At 33.3% G+C, this 19216-nt stretch overlaps 2 protein-coding genes and 1 long non-coding RNA gene across 8 annotated transcripts in view; 2 read left to right on the forward strand and 1 right to left on the reverse strand.

Moving 5' to 3' along the window:
* The window catches only part of LOC140054519 (ras-related GTP-binding protein C-like), an 86348-nt gene extending 75314 nt beyond the window's left edge, over window positions 1–11034 (reverse strand). Inside the window, exon 1 of the mRNA XM_072099551.1 lies at window positions 11016–11034. The gene's annotated coding sequence lies outside the window, so the exon portion shown is untranslated. The remainder of the gene's footprint in view (window positions 1–11015) is intronic.
* The window catches only part of LOC140054442 (transmembrane and coiled-coil domains protein 2-like), a 42211-nt gene that overhangs the window by 5566 nt on the left and 17429 nt on the right, over window positions 1–19216 (forward strand). For 3 of the 6 annotated variants that reach the window (XM_072099463.1, XM_072099471.1, XM_072099430.1), the window contains exons 2-3: window positions 17390–17512; window positions 18275–18443. In XM_072099463.1, coding sequence (XP_071955564.1) covers window positions 18316–18443 — 128 coding nt within the window. In that variant the 5' untranslated portion in view covers window positions 17390–17512; window positions 18275–18315. Of the gene's footprint in view, window positions 1–12651; window positions 12824–13302; window positions 13926–17389; window positions 17513–18274; window positions 18444–19216 lie in introns of those variants that run through there. The other 3 variants (XM_072099437.1, XM_072099445.1, XM_072099454.1) reach the window with 3 other exon arrangements.
* On the forward strand, window positions 384–1794 carry LOC140054654 (uncharacterized). Its single transcript, XR_011846545.1, has 3 exons — window positions 384–509; window positions 878–1020; window positions 1270–1794. It is a non-coding gene; the product is annotated as an uncharacterized lncRNA (long non-coding RNA).

The raw sequence follows: 19216 nt of genomic DNA on the forward strand, positions 1-19216 counted from the left end.
ACCAGAACTGGAATCCTACAAATCACCCTCCTCCTCCCCCCCCCCCCCCCCCCTCAATCTCACTACATGCTTAGGTGGGCCATTGTATCTACTGGAATATGTTTGTTTTTTTTTATTTTTAAAAATTACACTTTATACCATTCCTTAAAGTTGTATTGTCCCCCAAAACATGAAAAATGAAGATCAATTAAATCAAATTTTGAATAGACCATATTGTAGCTATAATAAAGTTGTTCACTTTCGCCGAAAAAAAATCCGAAAAAAATTATTAATTTCGCTAAGAAAAAAGCAAAATAAGTTAATCAATTTTCCCAACTTGTCAGCTCAAAATTTAGGCCGATAGAGCTAACTCATAAATATGCATGATATGTTAATGAGCATCGACACAGCTGGGATCTGATCTAACAAACATGGATGATGCACGTTGTGTACACAACACCCCACAGATCGACGCGACTCGACTGGGGGTTTCCCCTGATCGTATGTAAAGCTAAGCTGTTAATTTGTCGGTAAGTAGGCCTAGACGGTTATTTTAAATATAATAATTATATATATAACGCAAACTAGACAGACGTTTGTAATAACAGGAAGGTAATTAATTAACTTAGCCTGGGATTTTTTCAGGGCTAGGCCTAGAATAATACATGCATAGGCCTTAGGCTAGTAGTAGTAGTAGTAGAGGAGGCAGGCTGCTGGGACAATCGGGTCTCTGCAGAAAATGCCCAGCTAGGCCCTATACATTGTACTCTTCATAGACTGGCCTAGGCTAGGCCATCAATCCGAAAATACAGCCAGCCTGCTGTACCATATACATAATTTACAGTTGAATCTTGTTTAACTAGTTTTTATGATAAAAATAAAACAAACATTTTTTCAGGGAAAATGGTTACAATACAACTTACAAGCCTGAAGTTGAGAACCTTCCTCCAGCAGCACTGTACAAGTAGACAGAGGGGAAAAGCCAGCTTAGCCATTTTACCACACAAACTACTGTTCTTTACCATGTAACTCTGTACTGTAGTAAGTCAAATATTTGTTTTCTCTTTATTAAGTCTTAGTTGTAATGTGTTTTACCATAGAAAGTTAGTGTACTTATTTGTCAAAGCAAGCAATTTCACTAGCCCACATTTTGCACTAAATGTGCATGATCTAGACCTATTTATAAATACCAAATTCCAGGTTTTCGTACTTTGCCGAAATTAAAAACTTTAGATTTTGTGAAATATTTAACTTATTTATACATCATTATTTAAACATTTTTATTTAAAGACGTTGAGCTGATGAAGACTGGAACAGAGGTCACATTTGTACTTCATAAAGACAACTGATGATAGACTCTGTATATGATTGGATATTGCAAGAAAAATATTTGTGATGCTGCATTCGGCCAATATGTTCCTGTTCAGCTTGTAAAATGTTGTACAGTATAATTTTTTTTATAAAGCAATAATATTTGTACAGTATATTATTTTGTAAACATAACATTCAATAAATAAAAAATACTACTACAACAGTACACAGAATAAATTCTTCAATTTTACTTACACTTCATAATGTTACTGTAAATATTACATTGCAAAAGGAGTTAATAAAAAATATATATAGGCCTAGGCCTATATACAGTTACAGTATATCTTATTGAATTCCTGTATTGTTTTTTGTGTCAATTTGTCTACTAATATCAATGTGTTGATTGTGGCAGTAATTACGGCAGCTATAGTCTTCTAAGATCGCTCATATCCATTACAAAGTGTCATTTTAATAGTAAGAAATGTTTCAATAAATTGTGAATGTTGCCGATACATTTTGTGTTTCTCACTACTTCACTTGCTCTTATTGTTCAATCAATGTTAATACCTGAAAAAAAAGAAGAAAATTGTGTCAAATATCTGCATAAAATGGTTAATTGTGCAAATGTTGATTTGAACCTATTGCATTTGATGCAGAAAATATTTTTAAAATACTGTACAGTAAACATTCAAAACAATATTTAGATTTATTTGGTAATTTTCTCTGCAGAATAGATAGTTGAAATCCTAACAAATTAAACCAATTTATCAGGATGCCAAACAAAATTATAAAAAAAAAATACATCCCTCCTGGTGGTGGTCTAGCCCTAGCTAGTAGTGTACTGCCTAGCCTAGGCCTACTACCTCTACTTATAGAAACAGGAGGCAGCAGTAAGGCTACTCGAGACTGCCTGCCATGTGGTTGTGCTAGTTAGTACTAGGCCTACTAGTATGTAGTAGACTAGTATACAGTAGCAGAAAACTCGGGCCTAGGGCCTAGGCCTAGCTAGGCCTCTCCTGCTAGCGAAACAAAAACTCACCTAAATGAATAAGATTCAACATCAAAGTTACCAACTGCAGTTCTACTTAGTATTCTGCTAGCTATAGTTTTCGTGTTTTCTTCAAGATCGTCTCGCGTCACTACTCGACTCTCTCTATGCATTGCTATCGTCGCGCGTTGTTGGCTGTTTGTTGAGAGAACCATCATCCACAAGATGTATCCATACAATATGAATATTTATGAGCTAACTCAGGTCAAGGGTTAAATTAAACCGGAACACGTTTGTCTTCCAGACAAATAGCTTCCGGTTGGTTAATTTTTGCTTTAAATTACGATTTTCTCGAGTAAAACATTTTTTTTTTCGATCCAATTTCAGTTCAAAGTGAATAACTTTTATGTGCAATTAAAATGGCCTATTCAACAAAAATATTTAAAAAAAAAATGTTTTCAGGGGGACAATACATCTTTAATGTAATTAAAAATTAATATTTCTTATAGTATATTTAAACACTGCCCTCTATTAAGGTGGTAGTGAATTCAAATAATTTAGTGCAAATTTGTTATAAACATACTTGCTATACAGTAGTAACAAGGTCGATGATAATTGTTTTTATTAATGTCATAAATAATTATGATTTATTATGTGTCACAAATGTTATGACCTGATAAAGTTGACGCCTTACATTTTGACATCAGAAATACCATATTATACTTATAGTTACTGCAATTTGTTTTGTATACACCGTTAGTATTGATGGTACAGAGTACTTTTATAAGGTGAACTGACTGCACTGTAATAGTTGTGAATAAACAGGCTGCTTGGTCAGTAGAGCGGTCAAGATGTTACTTGGTCAAATGTATTGATTTTTACTACAGAACAGGTATGTCTCTGCAGAGCTAACAGTATTAGTAAGATTAGGTAAGATCTCAAATTACTCAGAAGACATTAATTATTAGATTCAATTTTTAACTATCGATATTATGTTCAGTAGAAGGTAAAAGGTGAAGCCTAGACCTATATTTTTATTCTAAATGTAGGATAATGAGGTCTGTTTTGAAGCTCATTGTACAGCCTCTGCAACATGCACAGTATGTGACAGAGTGGCCAGTTTTTTTTTAATTAGGAACCAAACAGCTGAGTGGACTATTGGAAGTTGATCATATCAGGAATTGAACCCAAGTCTTTCTGTGTGAAGTCTTAAGTCTTGTATAGATTGACTTTTATATTATCCTTTTGAATAATTCTACAGCTCAGAGTCAGATAACATTTGTTTGAATATGAACTTTACTGTATCATCATGCACTTTTCCTAATGATATAAGCAATATGGTAAAGGCAGATCTTAAACCGATGCCTCTCACATGTTGGTCAATTTTTCTTTTTAATATTCCACTCTCTTCCTGCTAGTATTAGGCCTACATTACAACATCTACTGTGTGGCCGCCTAGAATTCATCTGTCTGACCTTTGATTGAGTTTTTGTATTTTATTTTATTTTTTCTTTTCTGTTTATTATATTGATAATATGATGTTTTAATGGTTTTGTAGCTTATTGTTTGCATATTAGATCTAAAATGCTATTAAAAGTACAAGAGCTGTATATTTTACTAGCCTACTGTATATTATTAAGATTAGATACACGTAGACAGATTAATGAAGAGAATAGGGGCATGTACTGTACAGTAGTACTTAGATCATTAGTTGGTTATGTTTTTATTATAGGCCTAGTACACTTTCTATTCAACAATCCAATGGAAACTACTAATTCTGTCTAAGAATAAATTAGGTCGTCCTGAAGCTACAGTATGATTATTTGTAGATTCAAAGAAACAAACAAAACAGCTACAGAAAGTGAGTAAGAAGCTTCAAAGAGTTAACACATTATTGATGACCTGACATGAGCTGTGATCAATATTAGCCCCTCCAGTAAGCAACCTGTTTATCTGTTGGGTATAATTAACAATAACTAATCAATTAACAATTATATTGATTGATTGATTGATTGATAATTTACTTCTAAGTGTTCTCAAGGCTCCAATCATTGATTTTATAACAAATAAAAAATGCCCAGAGAAAAAACTGGAGCCTGGCAGACAGTTGTTTCTTAGTGTGCTCGGACAACGTACAGTATGACTGGTTCTGTAAATATTGCACTTTAGTGTGAGGCATACAAGTTGATGGATTTGTCACAAATTAGCAATGTAAGTAAACAATAAAGTTAGTAAACAATGAATAATAAATGTAGATTGTAATCAATAAATTAAGCAAATTATCATGTGATCTGCTGTACAGTATAACATTAAGGTGTTTTCCTTTCTTTTAACATTTAATTACCTATGGCTGTTTTTTTATTGCTCCTTCTCTGTGGAAATATTTCGCCAAGTACTTCACTTTCATTTATATTGTCAACCAACTGGATTTAAATGATTATATCTTGGGTTTTAATTGTCCATGATAGAACACACCCTACTGTTTGCTTTTGCTTTCGGGTCATTCCATACCAAATCACCCAAAAAAAATGACATTTTAAACCCTACTTTCTTCAAATTTGCTCAAATTTGGTTTTTGGGTTATTTTTAGCCAAAAAACCTGAAATTTTTAATTTGAGCGCCATACGACCAACGGTTCGCGCGCTACGCGCCGTCGTTTCTTTGCGATTTTGCGCAAAATCGACGCGGCGGGCTATACTTAAATGACCGTATCTCCGTAACGTGTGGACCGATTTTGTTGTGACAGGTATCGTTGGAAACCTAATTGTTAAAGCTATCCAAATCTTCTATTTACTTTTGAGATAGAACTATTTAAAAGATGTATAACTTATTCTATTCCATTTGACCTAGGATTTGACCTTGTGGGACAAATTTTTTTTAGATGAAATTTTGTGAAAATTATCTCCTACATGATATTTACATAATATAAAAAAATTGGAGATATATTATTTTTTGTTTGCTTTCTAGCTCATTTCAAAGTTGGCTTACTTCAACAATTCTGGTATTTCTATACAGTGTAGATGTATTGTCGACATTATCACTACCAAATTTACCTCTTAATACTATGGGTGTCACTGTCAGATTATTTAAGACTATAACAATGCTTTAATTATATTTTCATGCTCCATAAAAAATAATTATTACTTAGGTAAACATCTGTACACCATTTGACTACCCCATTTGGTTAGCCAAGGATGTACAGTACCGGACAGAATTATTGCAGATTTTGAACGCATTCAACGCATTGTTAAAGTGTTGACAACGCGTTGAAACTGCGTTGTCCGTTGGCGTTGAAAGTGTTGAGTTCGTTGAACTGTTTATTCAACCAACACAATGTGTTGCGTTGAGTTTGCGTTGAAATAACGAACAATCGGATTCGTATGGTATTTACAGATTGCCAGTGTGTATTAGTAGTAGTAGTAATAGTATAAAATACAGTATTACAAATATTTAAGAAAACAAACATAATGTGTATTTTTCCGCGGAAACCTAGCTTAATATATTACACTAGGCTAGGCCTACTACTAACGAGTAGGCCCCGTGTGTATATGAGCCGCGTCTGCCATCGCAGTTAGAAGTAGTGGTCATGTCCTTAATTACTGTGTGCCTATATTAACTGGAGTATTAAATACCAAAGTTAAGGCGGCGGTGAATCTTGGAGGCTAGGTCACATCGTAATTAATTATTTCCAAACTAAAAACTTCGCAGTACTGTACTACATTTTTCTCGATTTATAAAAACAGCGTAAAAACAACGTAGCCTACACCCGCCGCCATGGAAGGCAACAATACACCACAAACATAACGATCCAGCATGGTCGTTCGTCGTCTTTTTCACGCATGCTTTTCGTGACGTGAGGGACGAACTGATCGAAAGGTGAAGAGTTCATTCATTATGAAATAACGCGTAATTAAAAGGGAAAAAATCGTTTAGTTTTATTATTATCCATAAATATATCATTATCATGTATTATATTATAAATTAATTATTGTGATGCCTAACGTAACCCATGCAGAGAAAAGCGTTAAATATAATAACCAAGAAATAGGAATGACCAATTTGATGACAATAGGCAATGTTAGGCGTTTTCTTTAAAATCAAAACCTGTGCCATACCATATTATTCACGCCAAGGTGTAACCCACAAATATTTGAATAACCAAACAATTCAGAATAAAGAACCACTTTATTCTGATGCAAGACAATCTATTATTACAGGCGAGGTTTAGGCGTTTTCTCTTTAACATACTATTGTTTTGTTTCTTAATATATTGGCCTCCTCCTGAAACGGTATGAATGGGATGGGAGTTGCGAGAATATGCGAGCGAACAGCCAACATTTTAATCAGTTTACAGTGTTATGCTTTTCAAAACGCGCAACGTTTTCAACGCGTTCAACGCTATGGGATTCAATTGTTTAACGTCGTCAATGAACGGTCAACGGGTTCAACACATTCAACACGCTCTATTGTTAACGTATTCAAAACGCTTTTTGTACTTAAAAATGTAATGTTGTTCGATTTATAAAGATTTAAATTGGTTCATGGGTTTCGGACACGTCAAATTTTTTAGTTCTTTCAAATTACATTACAACAAACAATGGGACAATTATAAAATAAAAACCAAAATAGAGAAACAATATTTTAACTTTATCTCTTGAATCTCGAACAGCTAAAAAATGTAGGCCTAAATAAAATTAATTACTTCGTCGTCATTAACGATCGTTAAATACGTCATAACACACGTGGTGTTTTTCTTGAGGAAACCAGGGTGGCGGCCTCGTGTGTTGATGTCAGTAATTTCCACGTTGTTTGATTTTACGACGTGAGATCGTGTTTTCCCCCGGAAGGCCTACAGTACAGTGTTAACTGTTAGACTTGGCATCGACCTTATTATTCGATGTTTTCCTTCACTAAACACTGGGAAATATCACTGTGTGTTTTATTTGGTAACTGTCCGTTCAATACTTAAAAATATATCTAAGCTTCATATATATTTTATTTATATTAAAATATCTGGTAGTGACTGCCGATAGGTATTTTGCCTGTTGTTGTTACTGATCGTTCAGGCGTGCAATCGGCCAGTCTAGTGCTGCAGCAGCTAGCGTTGAAATAACTAATTGTTTACTTGACATGCTGATAATGACTTTCGTTGAATAAACAACTAAACGTTGAAAGCCGTTCAACGCAACGCAAACACAACGCAACGACAACGTGTTGAATGCGTTGGGATTTTTGCAATAATTCTGTCCTGTACTGTACCATTAGTTTATGGCACTCTTTTCACACTTTCAAGCAAATTGAATCTTGAATTTTTTTTGTTTGATGATATAAACTTTGAAAACATTGATTGTTCTTTGCTGTTCATCATTATTTTTACATTTTTGTTCATTGTATTTTGTTCACTTTTTTCTTCACTCATAATTAGGCTATTACGTTATAAACGGCATGGACCGGGGTGACGATACGTGGGTTGGGGCAAGTAGGGTCCAGTCATTTCAAGTAAAAATACCACTTGCCCCGGTCCATGCCGTCTAGCTGCCATTTTATGCAATTTTAAAACATTACTACAATTTTAACATTTTTATAAAAAATGCAATAAAACTGCATAAATTTATAGGGCTATAATTACGTTATAAAACGGCATGGACCGGGGTGACGATACATGGGTTGGGGCAAGTAGGGTCCAGTTATTGCATAAAAATACCACTTGCCCTGGTCCATGCCGTCTAGCTGCCATTTTATGCAATTTTAAAACGTTACTACAATTTAAATTTTTTTAATAAAAAATGCAATATGCCATGATATATAGGGCTATAATTACATTATAAACGGCATGGACCGGGGTGATGATACATGGGTTAGGGCAAGTAGGGTCCACTCATTTCAGAAAAATACCACTTGCCCCGGTCCATGCCGTCTAGCTGCCATTTTATGCAATTTTAAAACATTACTACAATTTTAACATTTTTATAAAAAAATGCAATATAACCACATAAATTTATAGGGCTATAATTATGTTATAAAACGGCATGAACCGGGGTGACGATACATTGGTTGAGTGGTAATTTTATGCATTGACTACTACTACTTGCCATAACCAATGTATCGTCACCCCGGTCCATGCCGTTTATAACGTAATTATAGCCTTATAAATCATGTGGTTATATTGCATTTTTTACAAAAACGTAAAATTGTAGTAATGTTTTAAAATTGCATAAAATGGCAGCTAGACGGCATGGACCAGGGCAAGTGGTATTTTTATGCAATGACTGGACCCTACTTGCCCCAACCCATGTATCGTCACCCCAGTCCATGCCGTTTTATAACGTAATTATAGCCCTATAAATTTATGCGGTTATATTGCATTTTTTATAAAAATGTTAAAATTGTAGTAATGTTTTAAAATTGCATAAAATGGCAGCTAGACAGCATGGACCGGGGCAAGTGGTATTTTTACTTGAAATGACTGCACCCTACTTGCCCCAACCTACGTATCGTCACCCCGGTCCATGCCGTTTATAACGTAATTATAGCCTAATTATGAGTGAAGAAATAAGTGAACAAAATACAATGAACAAAAATTTAAAATAATGATGAACAGCAAAGAACAATCAATGTTTTCAAAGTTTATATCATCAAACAAAAAGAATTCAAGATTATGGGGTAGTCAAATGGTGTACAGATGTTTACCTAAGTAATAATTATTTTGCATGGAGCATGAAAATATATTTAAAGCATTGTTATAGTAGTCTTAAATAATCTGACAGTGACACCCATAGTATTAAGAGGTAAATTTCGTAGTGATATAATGTCGACAATACATCTACACTGTATAGAAATACCAGAATTGTTGAAGTAAGCCAACTTTGAAATGAGCTAGAAAGCAAACAAAAAATAATATATCTCCAATTTTTTTATATTATGTAAATATCATGTAGGAGATAATTTTCACAAAATTTCATCTAAAAAAAATTTGTCCCACAAGGTCAAATCCTAGGTCAAATGGAATAGAATAAGTTATACATCTTTTAAATAGTTCTATCTCAAAAGTAAATGGAAGATTTGGATAGCTTTAACAATTAGCTTTCCAAAGATACCCGTCACAACAAAATCGGTCCACACGTTACGGAGATACGGTCATTTAAGTATAGCCCGCCGCGTCGATTTTGCGCAAAATCGCGAAGAAACGACGGCGCGTAGCGCGCGAACCGTTGATCGTAGGGCGCTCAAATTAAAAATTTCAGGTTTTTTAGCTAAAAATAACCCAAAAACCAAATTTGAGCAAATTTGAAGAAAGTAGGGTTTAACCCATTGGGTGATTTGACATGGAATGACCCTTTCCCTGTATGGTGAATGCTAAATGGTTATATTTGGCTAATGAATTATTATATTATAATGAATCATTATTTTGTAAAGACAAGGAAAGTAACTGTTTTGAACAATTGTTTTAATAGCCAGTGTGTTGTACTGTACTGTAATGCTGTATGCTTTATGTGTCCCAGGTTCAAGTCTTGCTCAAAAGTTGTTTTAAATTATTTTTAAATTATAGGTTTGTTTTGTTTTACAAGGTTGAACCCCACTGTGCTAAAAATGACATCAATCATAAATGGACACTTGTTTACTTCAATTTAGAGAGTGTTTTGTAATACCATGGAGGAAAAAAATAAAAATAAATACATTTTTTCCTCCATGGTAATACGGTAGTTAGAGCCACCTGAAAGTGTTTTGCTATATTATATCATTGTATGTATATGTTATATTACTGTAGCAAAATATGGATTTAAAAATATAATTCCCCTGGGATATCAAATCTTATATTTCACCTAAAAGCAGGCAATATCTGTAATTAGCACCCACCTCCCAAAATTATGTCTATTTTATCAGGAAAATATTCATTAAACTGGTAAAGCAATAATCATATCATAGCGCCCTCTATAAAACTAAAAATGAATTACCGTATAACATTCTGGTAATACAGGAAATACTGTTCATTTGGGTATTTGTTGTAACATGATGTTTACTTGCCAAACCTTTATTACCATCCATTTGTAACTAATTTACGATTTCATTATAGAAAGTTGTCTTTTGGTTTTAAACATGACCACCTACAGTATGTCAAGTCACTACCATCATTGTGCATTTTATTTGAAGATGCACTACCAGTATTTATTTTACACCATAAAGAAACCAAAACGGAAGCTTACAAATTTGAATAAACATTTGCGGCGCAGTCATACATTATCAACAACTTCCTAAAATACTAGGAGGCATAAAAATAATAATATTGTTAGTTAAACCTCCCCTACTATTTCCTTGTGTAATTATCCAGATGTAAATGCAAAAAATTTTATTATCTAACATACAGTACTCTAAAAGAAATTATTAGTAGAGAATTAGTTGTTGCCATCAACCTGAATCTGTGTTCCATAGTCAGTGCTTAATTGTACATTCAGTCACTCCTTCAGGAGTAGTAGAACTTGACCAGACCGTGATGTTGACTGTATAATGAATGATTTCATCTTTCTGCTTTGCAAACATATATAAAACCATAAAGTAAGAATGAAATTGAGCACTAGATACTATCTAGTGTGTATCCTCTCATATGTTACTCTAATTAAGGACCTGTTTCGTTTAAAAAATCACAAAAGAACGGTTTTCTTCCAATCCATTTTTTTAAAGCAGGTCACAATACAGGCTCTTAATTTTTATTAGTAAAAAAAAAACAGTTAAATCTCACTTCATGATCTGGTCGGAAGTTGGTTATATGATAACATCATTATTATGTTAGTCAAATGTTCAACATTCAGTGGCGTTCTGAGATGCAGCTAAAAATCTCGGCTCTACTGAAATGGTTCTTAGATACAGTAGACCGGAATCTATTGGAATTTATTGTTGTTGTTTTTTTTTTATTGTGAAATTCAATGACATTCATGCAATACTACAGTATAATAATAATAAAGTAAAGTTTTGATAGTGAAAATGTCCATAAGGATATAAAATAACATGATTTCCTTTATTATTAATAATACACAATAGCAGTTATTGTTTAGTTTCACTTTTATTATTATTTGTTCTTTACTAATATTTCTTTCAATTTAATTTTTTTTAAAACTTTTTGGGTCATAAAATCAAGGATTTTATATTTCCTTTTTCTTTGACATTTTTACAAAACCTGGATTAGATTGTTTGTATAATAATACTGTAGCCGGTATTAGGTTCTAGAGAGTGATTCGGCTTATTGTGAAACCATTTTGTCGCATAAGAACTACACTGTATACTGAAACACAGGAATAAAATGTATGTACTGTAGAAGGAATGGAATATTATCAGAGATTAATTTACTTTCGAGTGACCTATCTCTTTTTCTTTTATGTTATTTAAATAAGCATCTTGAATTGGAACATGGATTGCGCTATTTATGGCCAAAGTATTAAACAAGGAATTTTTTATTGTATTTTTTTAGATTTAAATACCAATTATACAAACATTTTTTAAAGTATTGTTCAAGTTGTATTAATTATCTATTTATGATTTTGTTGAATTTGACCCAATATTTGACTGCAATATTGATTTCGTCATGACATTTCACCATTGTTTACAATTACAGTATCAGTGATAATGATCAGAGATAGTTGTGGTTACAATGGTTTTATTTTGTATTCATTGTTTGTTTTTAACTAATCAATATTCTTTCATATTCCTGTTTATGAACCATCCTGTATGATATTTTTACAGCAAGGCTATAAACAGTATTGTGTGTAAAGACGTCATCCAAGCCATTTGACTGATTGCTGTCATAAGACAAGTTCGCTAATATTCCTGGCCTAGACAATGACAGAGTACCTATTGTTGTTATTAGCACTATTGTACACTTGTTGAAGGATTAACAATTATTTCATCAAGGTTATCTCCTATATTTGGAAATTGCCAGTACAATTACAGTAATTTGTAGGACTTTTAACATTTTAACAGTATCACTGTAGGAAGGAAGTGATAAGACCTGATTTTTTCAGAAAGTTGTCAGCATTTTTTCACAGGACTACAGTTGAAAAACTATTTTGTTGCACCTTACACAGTACAGCTGCAGTACTACTAGTAGTAGAGTATTATACAAAAATGGATTTGTTTTTTAATTACTCCAAAGTTTGTGAGATTGTACAGTACCTTCAATTCAACTACAGTTTGAACATTTTTGCTGTTTTGTAGAACATTTGAATTATAAAATTAAACATTTCGAAAGCGTTTGTCAGCATTAGGAAGTTCTGATTGATATTATTGAAAAATTGTACCTTCAATGGTAGTAGTATTTCAAATAGATTTTAGACTTTGTAGGAGTTTTTTGAAATTGAAAATTTGGTTTGTGTATCTGAAAATCTACATACAAGTCTGACCTTTTTTCTAGAGGAATATTAATTTTCAATAGGATTTTTTTTTATTTGCAATCTAACATATTGAAGAGCACTGAGTTACATTTTGCTGTGGTTTGACAATTAGTCAGAATTTATTCCTGCGGAGTACCTCTATTGTGTTTACGTTGACACTGTTGTAAGTAACATTTTAATTGATATTGCATATTATATTTATAGATAGATGTGCGTTGACATCTCCTACTGTGTGAATGTCATAGAAAATTGTTTTGCTTGCTGTTGAATGATTCCAACCTTTTATTAATTTTACAAGACAGACAATTTTCCACAAAGATTTTTTTAAGCTGATATTAAATTTTGTTATCAGATTACATGGTTTAATTTAAATTTTATGGTTTTTACATCGTGACAACAACTAGTAAATTTCACAAAGGAAATTGATTATCTGTTTGAAATCGGATCTCTTTAAATAAAAAAATTTTCATTTTCTAGAGAAAAAGCAAACAGTATACCGTACATTTAATCATATAGAAACATCTGTACTGAATTCCATATTCATATCATTTAATATTGTGTGTTTATGAATTTTATTCTCACATCTGTAAATTCTCTTACGAATTTGTTTCTCTGTGGAGATTGTATAGAGACATTGAGTTGTAGTTTAACTCGCAATTAATGTGCAACTGTTGTCATACCATGTCTGCTAATTATCTTCTTTCAATTTTAATGAGGTAATTACTATGCAAGATAATTTCAATTTCTCTATTTAAATTCAAACCTTTGCTGTTGAGAATCATTCTTTGTTTAGAAAAAACACTCAGGATTGCATTTGTTTGGGGTCATCTGGAAAATGTCAGTGAGACATATTTAATAATGGTGTTTAAGAGACTCAGTCTGGTCTTAAATTTAACGATACGCTACTGTAACGTGGAAAGCTGTTCCATAAGCACAGTGAGATTGGGAAGATAGCTGTAGACCTGCAATGGCAATGTACTACATCTAATAATATATAACTCTCAAATTGTATGCCGAAAGCTTGTTCCTGCATTCCTGTATACATTTTAAATGTATTAAACTATTAGTTTCAGAGAATTGCTTTTTGTTTCATGTTGAAATACTGCTAACATCATTGGCTGGAGTGAACAATACTATTTGTTGTTGCAAGTTGATTAACACAACAGAGGATATTTTCCTTGTACTGTTAGAAATAAATCTGCATTGACGTTTTTTTTTCTCTTGGATTTATTATAAACTACTGACAACAAACATGAAATTTCTTGGTAAGTTTTTGTTGTATTTTTATACAGTTGATTACTTATACTTATCTAAAATAGTTTAGCATGTTGTTAATATTACCATGGTAATACAGAAAACCAGATTGTATCAACATCTTTTGTTTTTTTAAGCTCAGTTCACAAAATCTTTATCATCATTTAGTTCTTTTGTTTTTAACCAAAATGTGTGTTAAATTGTGCTCTGCCTAGAGTGTACTGTACATGACCACTTTTTGGCTCCTTTTCACATATATTTTGTACTATATTGTACTATTTATGTTTGATTTGAATAAAGTTGGTATTAAATTAAATTTTAAATAGTCCAGCCCCTTTTATTGGCATAGGGTCGCCACCATCTATAGTTCTGGTTGTTACCAAACAGGCTTTATCTCGGATAATATGTGTATGTTCACTGTACAACATTCACTCGTGTGCAAAATAATATCTAGTGTACGTACAGTACATGGTAACCCTGGAAATCAGCACCTGTACAATAGACCTTATTGTCGCTAAATATACAGTATCAAAAGTAGCCTCAAATTATAATAGAATACTACTGTATGTTCAGTAACTGTAGTTGAAACTGTAGAAAAGGTGAACATCTGGAATAGTGCTGAAAGGATTGTTATTTGCAAATCCAGTGTAAGGGTTAATAGACATTGTACTCTGGGGTTTAGACATAAAGTCAATTGTAGTTCAGAACATATAAAATTAGCATTCCATGTTAAACATTTCTGAGTGCTAAGTCTGGCTAAGTTCAATTTTTATGTTGGCAATTCCTCGGAAGTTCAAAAGTTCATTTCTTTTTATATGTCATTTTTCGAACTATAAAAGATTTATATAGAATGAAAAAAACAAATGCTTAATTTCTGATCATTAGATTATGTAGGAATAATAATCATTATTAATAGTAGCAGATGTACAGTTTGGCAAATGCTCTACATTTTTATTTGTAATTTGTCAGAGATTTAGCCAAGAATGAATTTTAAAATAACTGTTTTACTATATACAGGAATTATTAAGAATTTCTATAGTTACTAGAAGTCATAAAAGAATGATTCATGTTTACATTACATTGTACAAATATAATAATTAACTTTTCGAGGATATCAGACAAAAAAATAACTAAAGATGGTTTACTAAAATGCCCTGTTGGGCCAGCTAGTTTTATCCATTATCATAAAACAGTAAAGTAAAATCTAAATAAACACAGTATATTTTATGGTTGCCCATAATGTCACCTAATAATTTAAAAAGTTACAGCTACACCACCTTCCTCGCAATTATATTTAGCAAGAATTCCATCAATACCCATGTACGCATTGTGAGTCAAATTGTGCGCATACAAAGAGTTCAGTTCGTACCCAACAACATACAGTACAGCCTAATGTGACTCATTCTGTCTATTATAGTATCAATTTGTATTTGATTGGCTTATAATTACAAATGTTTAATCTGTACTATTATGTATCTTGTTGATATGGCAATAATAGCATTATGATTTTACCAATGTGACTCATAAATCTTGATTTGCTACAAACTGTGTGTACTTTGTACTTATGGGGGTTTTGATTCCATTTTTTGTTTAAATTATATTGTTTTGTTAATATCACAGTTCTAAAGCTGTCTACACTATCAAACTTTATGTGAACAAAAAATGTGATGTGCCCATAATGGACATGATGATGTAGTGGAAGCTGTAGCTTGGTGGTTAATGCTTGCTTTCTAAGGTTCAGGGTTCAATCCTGACCAAGTGCCATGACAGATTTGTAACTCACAACTCTTTCAGTACCTACCATAAGCTTCAGGAGACTTTAGTTTCTAAGCTACAGATTAGATACATTATAAAATACCGTATATTTCGGTGTATAAGTCGCACCTGTGTATAAGACGCACCCCCAACTGAGAGTAAAATATCGGTATTTTTTATATCGTCGATGTATAAGACGCACCTTATATTTCATCAAAACAATGTTTTTTTAAATTGTAATCAATATTATTGTGATAATATATTTTGTTATATCTACAACGGCGTCCTTTATTTAGGTTTTTTCTTACCTAGGCTCGGCCGCGCCCAGCCTCAACAAGTTCTTTCTAACTTGTTATTCATGATATCGCCGCAACATCGAGTGCATGACCGTGTGTGTAACACGCACGTGTGTGGGCTAGCCTCGCTCGATCATTTCGAGAGGGCGCACGTTTTCACGGACAATCGTATTCGATTAGTATCTATGTATCCGAGAAGTGTGTACGCAAGGTCCATGCTATAATCACCTGGAGAATATACTAGTCGAATACCGCACACCATGTGCCACCAAAAGAAGGGCTTGCGCTTGGGGTACGGCGATCGTGCGTATAACTACTGTATAAATAAATACTATTCCAATCGTACGACGTAAACGTTTACAAATGAAATTTTATCGGAGCGCCATAATGAACAAATCTTTTCATCATATTTAGTATAACATCATGCTAAAATGACTTGAAAACTAGGCAGAAGCAGGTTGCCGTTACGTTAGTTAGTTACTGTAGCTAGGCCTAGCCTACTCAGGCCTAGCAAACGAGGTGACGATAGCCTAGGCCTATGTACAATCTGTGTGGTGAGGCATTTATGTTCGGTGTATAAGACGCACCCTTAATTTGGAGGTCAAATTTGCGTGTCAAAAGTGCGACTTATACACCGAAATATACGGTAGTTTATCCATCCTGAAACTAGTGAGTTACTCACTGTTGGATGCATATATGAAAATAAGTAACTACAGTAGAGTATTATGGTTTCAATGTATTAAATTGAAAGGTTTCAAAGGATCAACCTCAGCCTACACAATCACTATATATAAATTAATATAGTGTGTTCTATAAAAACAGACCAAGACTGTCAAAGAGTTGATCTGTACTATACTATAAGGAAAGATATAGTCCTGGAATTGAATTATTAAAATCATTAAATATTTAGTCAATAAGTGGTTTTCCAGCTCCTAATAAAAATAATAGGTGGTTGACATGATTCAGGACTCTACAAGGATATACTGTACTGTAGGTTACAGTAAATCCTGTCTGTCAGAAAGGTCACTTTACATGGCTTTTGTACTACAAACATTAAGAATTACCATTTTTTGTATTCAAATTAAAAATTTAAATACACACTGTGTTTGCAATTAACTTTAAAACTGTTGATGCTTTTTTTTAAATTTTGCATGTAAATATTTTGTTTTTATTCAAACCATAATCATTGCATGTCAATATGTTATTTACCTCATACAAAATGCAAATTGTTTGTGTACATTTACCTACTGTATAACCTTACTTCTGCAGAACGGTAAAAATAGTTCATTCTTATATAGCACATAAAGCAAGCCTCCCAATGCGCTGAACGTTTTGGAGCAAACAATGAACAATGAACAAATTTGCATTTGTCAAAAAAAAAAAATTACGAATTAACAAATGATTTATTTTGTTTTCATGCGTAGAACTGCCACCAGATAAGCGTAGAAGTAGGAGTGCGGAGGATTTGTCACTGAAACCATCATCGCATCTCCATCACCCACCAGATGGATCCCGCTCACCGCAACTCTCATCTAGAGTGTCCCATGGTAATTATTCATTCTAGCATTAGTAAGATGGTGTACAGAAAGTAAAGTATTGAAATTAGTTGGTTGTTTTGTAATAATCCATTTCTATTTTCAGACATGTACCTTTCAACACTGTGTTTATATACAAACCTGTACAGTAGCTTAGTGTTTGTAGGGTCTCAACCTTTATTTGAAGTGCTTTTCAAACTAGATACCAGCAGCTAAAGTGCTTAATAGGCCTAAAGCTCATGACAACTTGGCAAAAATCCTATCCATAGGTCAATTTAATCTGCTAGACTAGGCCTAAAACAATTCTACATTATTCTACCCCTTTGGTCTCAAGTTCCTTTGCTTGCATGCCCCTATTGAGGCCTGCATTGTCACATGGGTTATAAATTATTGTACTTTACGTCTTTACATTTTGCCCCTTTCAGTACTTTGGGAGGCACCAAGCTACCTCGCCAGTGAATTACCAAATTAATTGGGCCTTAGAGTGGTTGCTTTTAACCATTTAATGAAATAACATTTAAAAATGATTATTATTAATACAGAAACTGTAAAAAATACTTTTAGGATAAGCCTAAAGTTTTACTGATTGTTGTGTAGGACCTAAGATTCAATTGGAATGTGTAGTAGTTAAGATATGGTCACTCAGTTCTATTTCAACTTGATGGCAAAGCATTAAAAAAACAGATTGATGAAATACCTTCATCATCAAACAATGGATTCAAAGTGTGTTTCCACTCCTAATTCCTTCCTACTGTCTTTTTTCTCCAATTTCAGGAATTAGAGGTCTGTTTTTGAAGAGGAAGGAACAGACCGACATGAACTCAAACAATAATGTCAACGAGGTCGTTGACACTGTATCTTACGCACCAGATATTCACGACCCACCAGAACGCCCGAGTGCATTTAACAAAGTCTTACTACAAATCAAGTCTGGCACTAGGTTGTAAGTTCTCATATTTTCAAATCAATTTTTTACTAATTTTTGAAATCGCAGCATAGCATTTGATTTAAAAGGTAAAACGTCCACCCCATTATGTCATTCCATGTTAGAAATACGCAGAAGACACATAAGGCATCTTCACTCTTCATGTGTTTCAACTGGTGGGTTGGAATGACAGGTGACCATCTTTCGGATGAGACTTTTCGAAAAGAGAAAGGGACTGTCTCTAATTCACCACCAGAAGGACCCCCACCAGAAAAAAGTCTAAGCACTTGGGCTCCTGATTTGGAAATCCTGGATCCGCCACTGTGTAATGATTTCCGGGAATGATTTCTATGACAATGTAGGCCTACATAATTTTGATTGCAATACTAGTGTAAAGGGTCATACAGGATTAGAACAGAGAAAGAAATAAACAGGATATTGACTAACTACCTGAGGTCATCGCGTTACTGTATCGTGAGTTTTATAGAAAGTGCACTAACCATTTAATACGTCAATATTATATGGCTTGCTTCTCACCAACATACACGCAATATACAATCACACGCAATAGTTTGGATGAGCCATTGCTTGTATATAAACATTCATGCATTACGTCATATATTTTACTGGGAACTACAGTATTGCATTGTAAGCCTAAAGTATATTAAACTGTTCACTGTCAATAACCGACTGTACTTAAATCACCTGATTGTATGACCGCAACCAATTTGTTGATCAAAACTACACACTTATTCATTCAATCTTTTATTTCGAAATCTCTTGTTCATAGA

Source organism: Antedon mediterranea, chromosome 1 (assembly GCF_964355755.1).
Source record: "Antedon mediterranea chromosome 1, ecAntMedi1.1, whole genome shotgun sequence".
NCBI lineage: Eukaryota > Metazoa > Echinodermata > Crinoidea > Comatulida > Antedonidae > Antedon > Antedon mediterranea.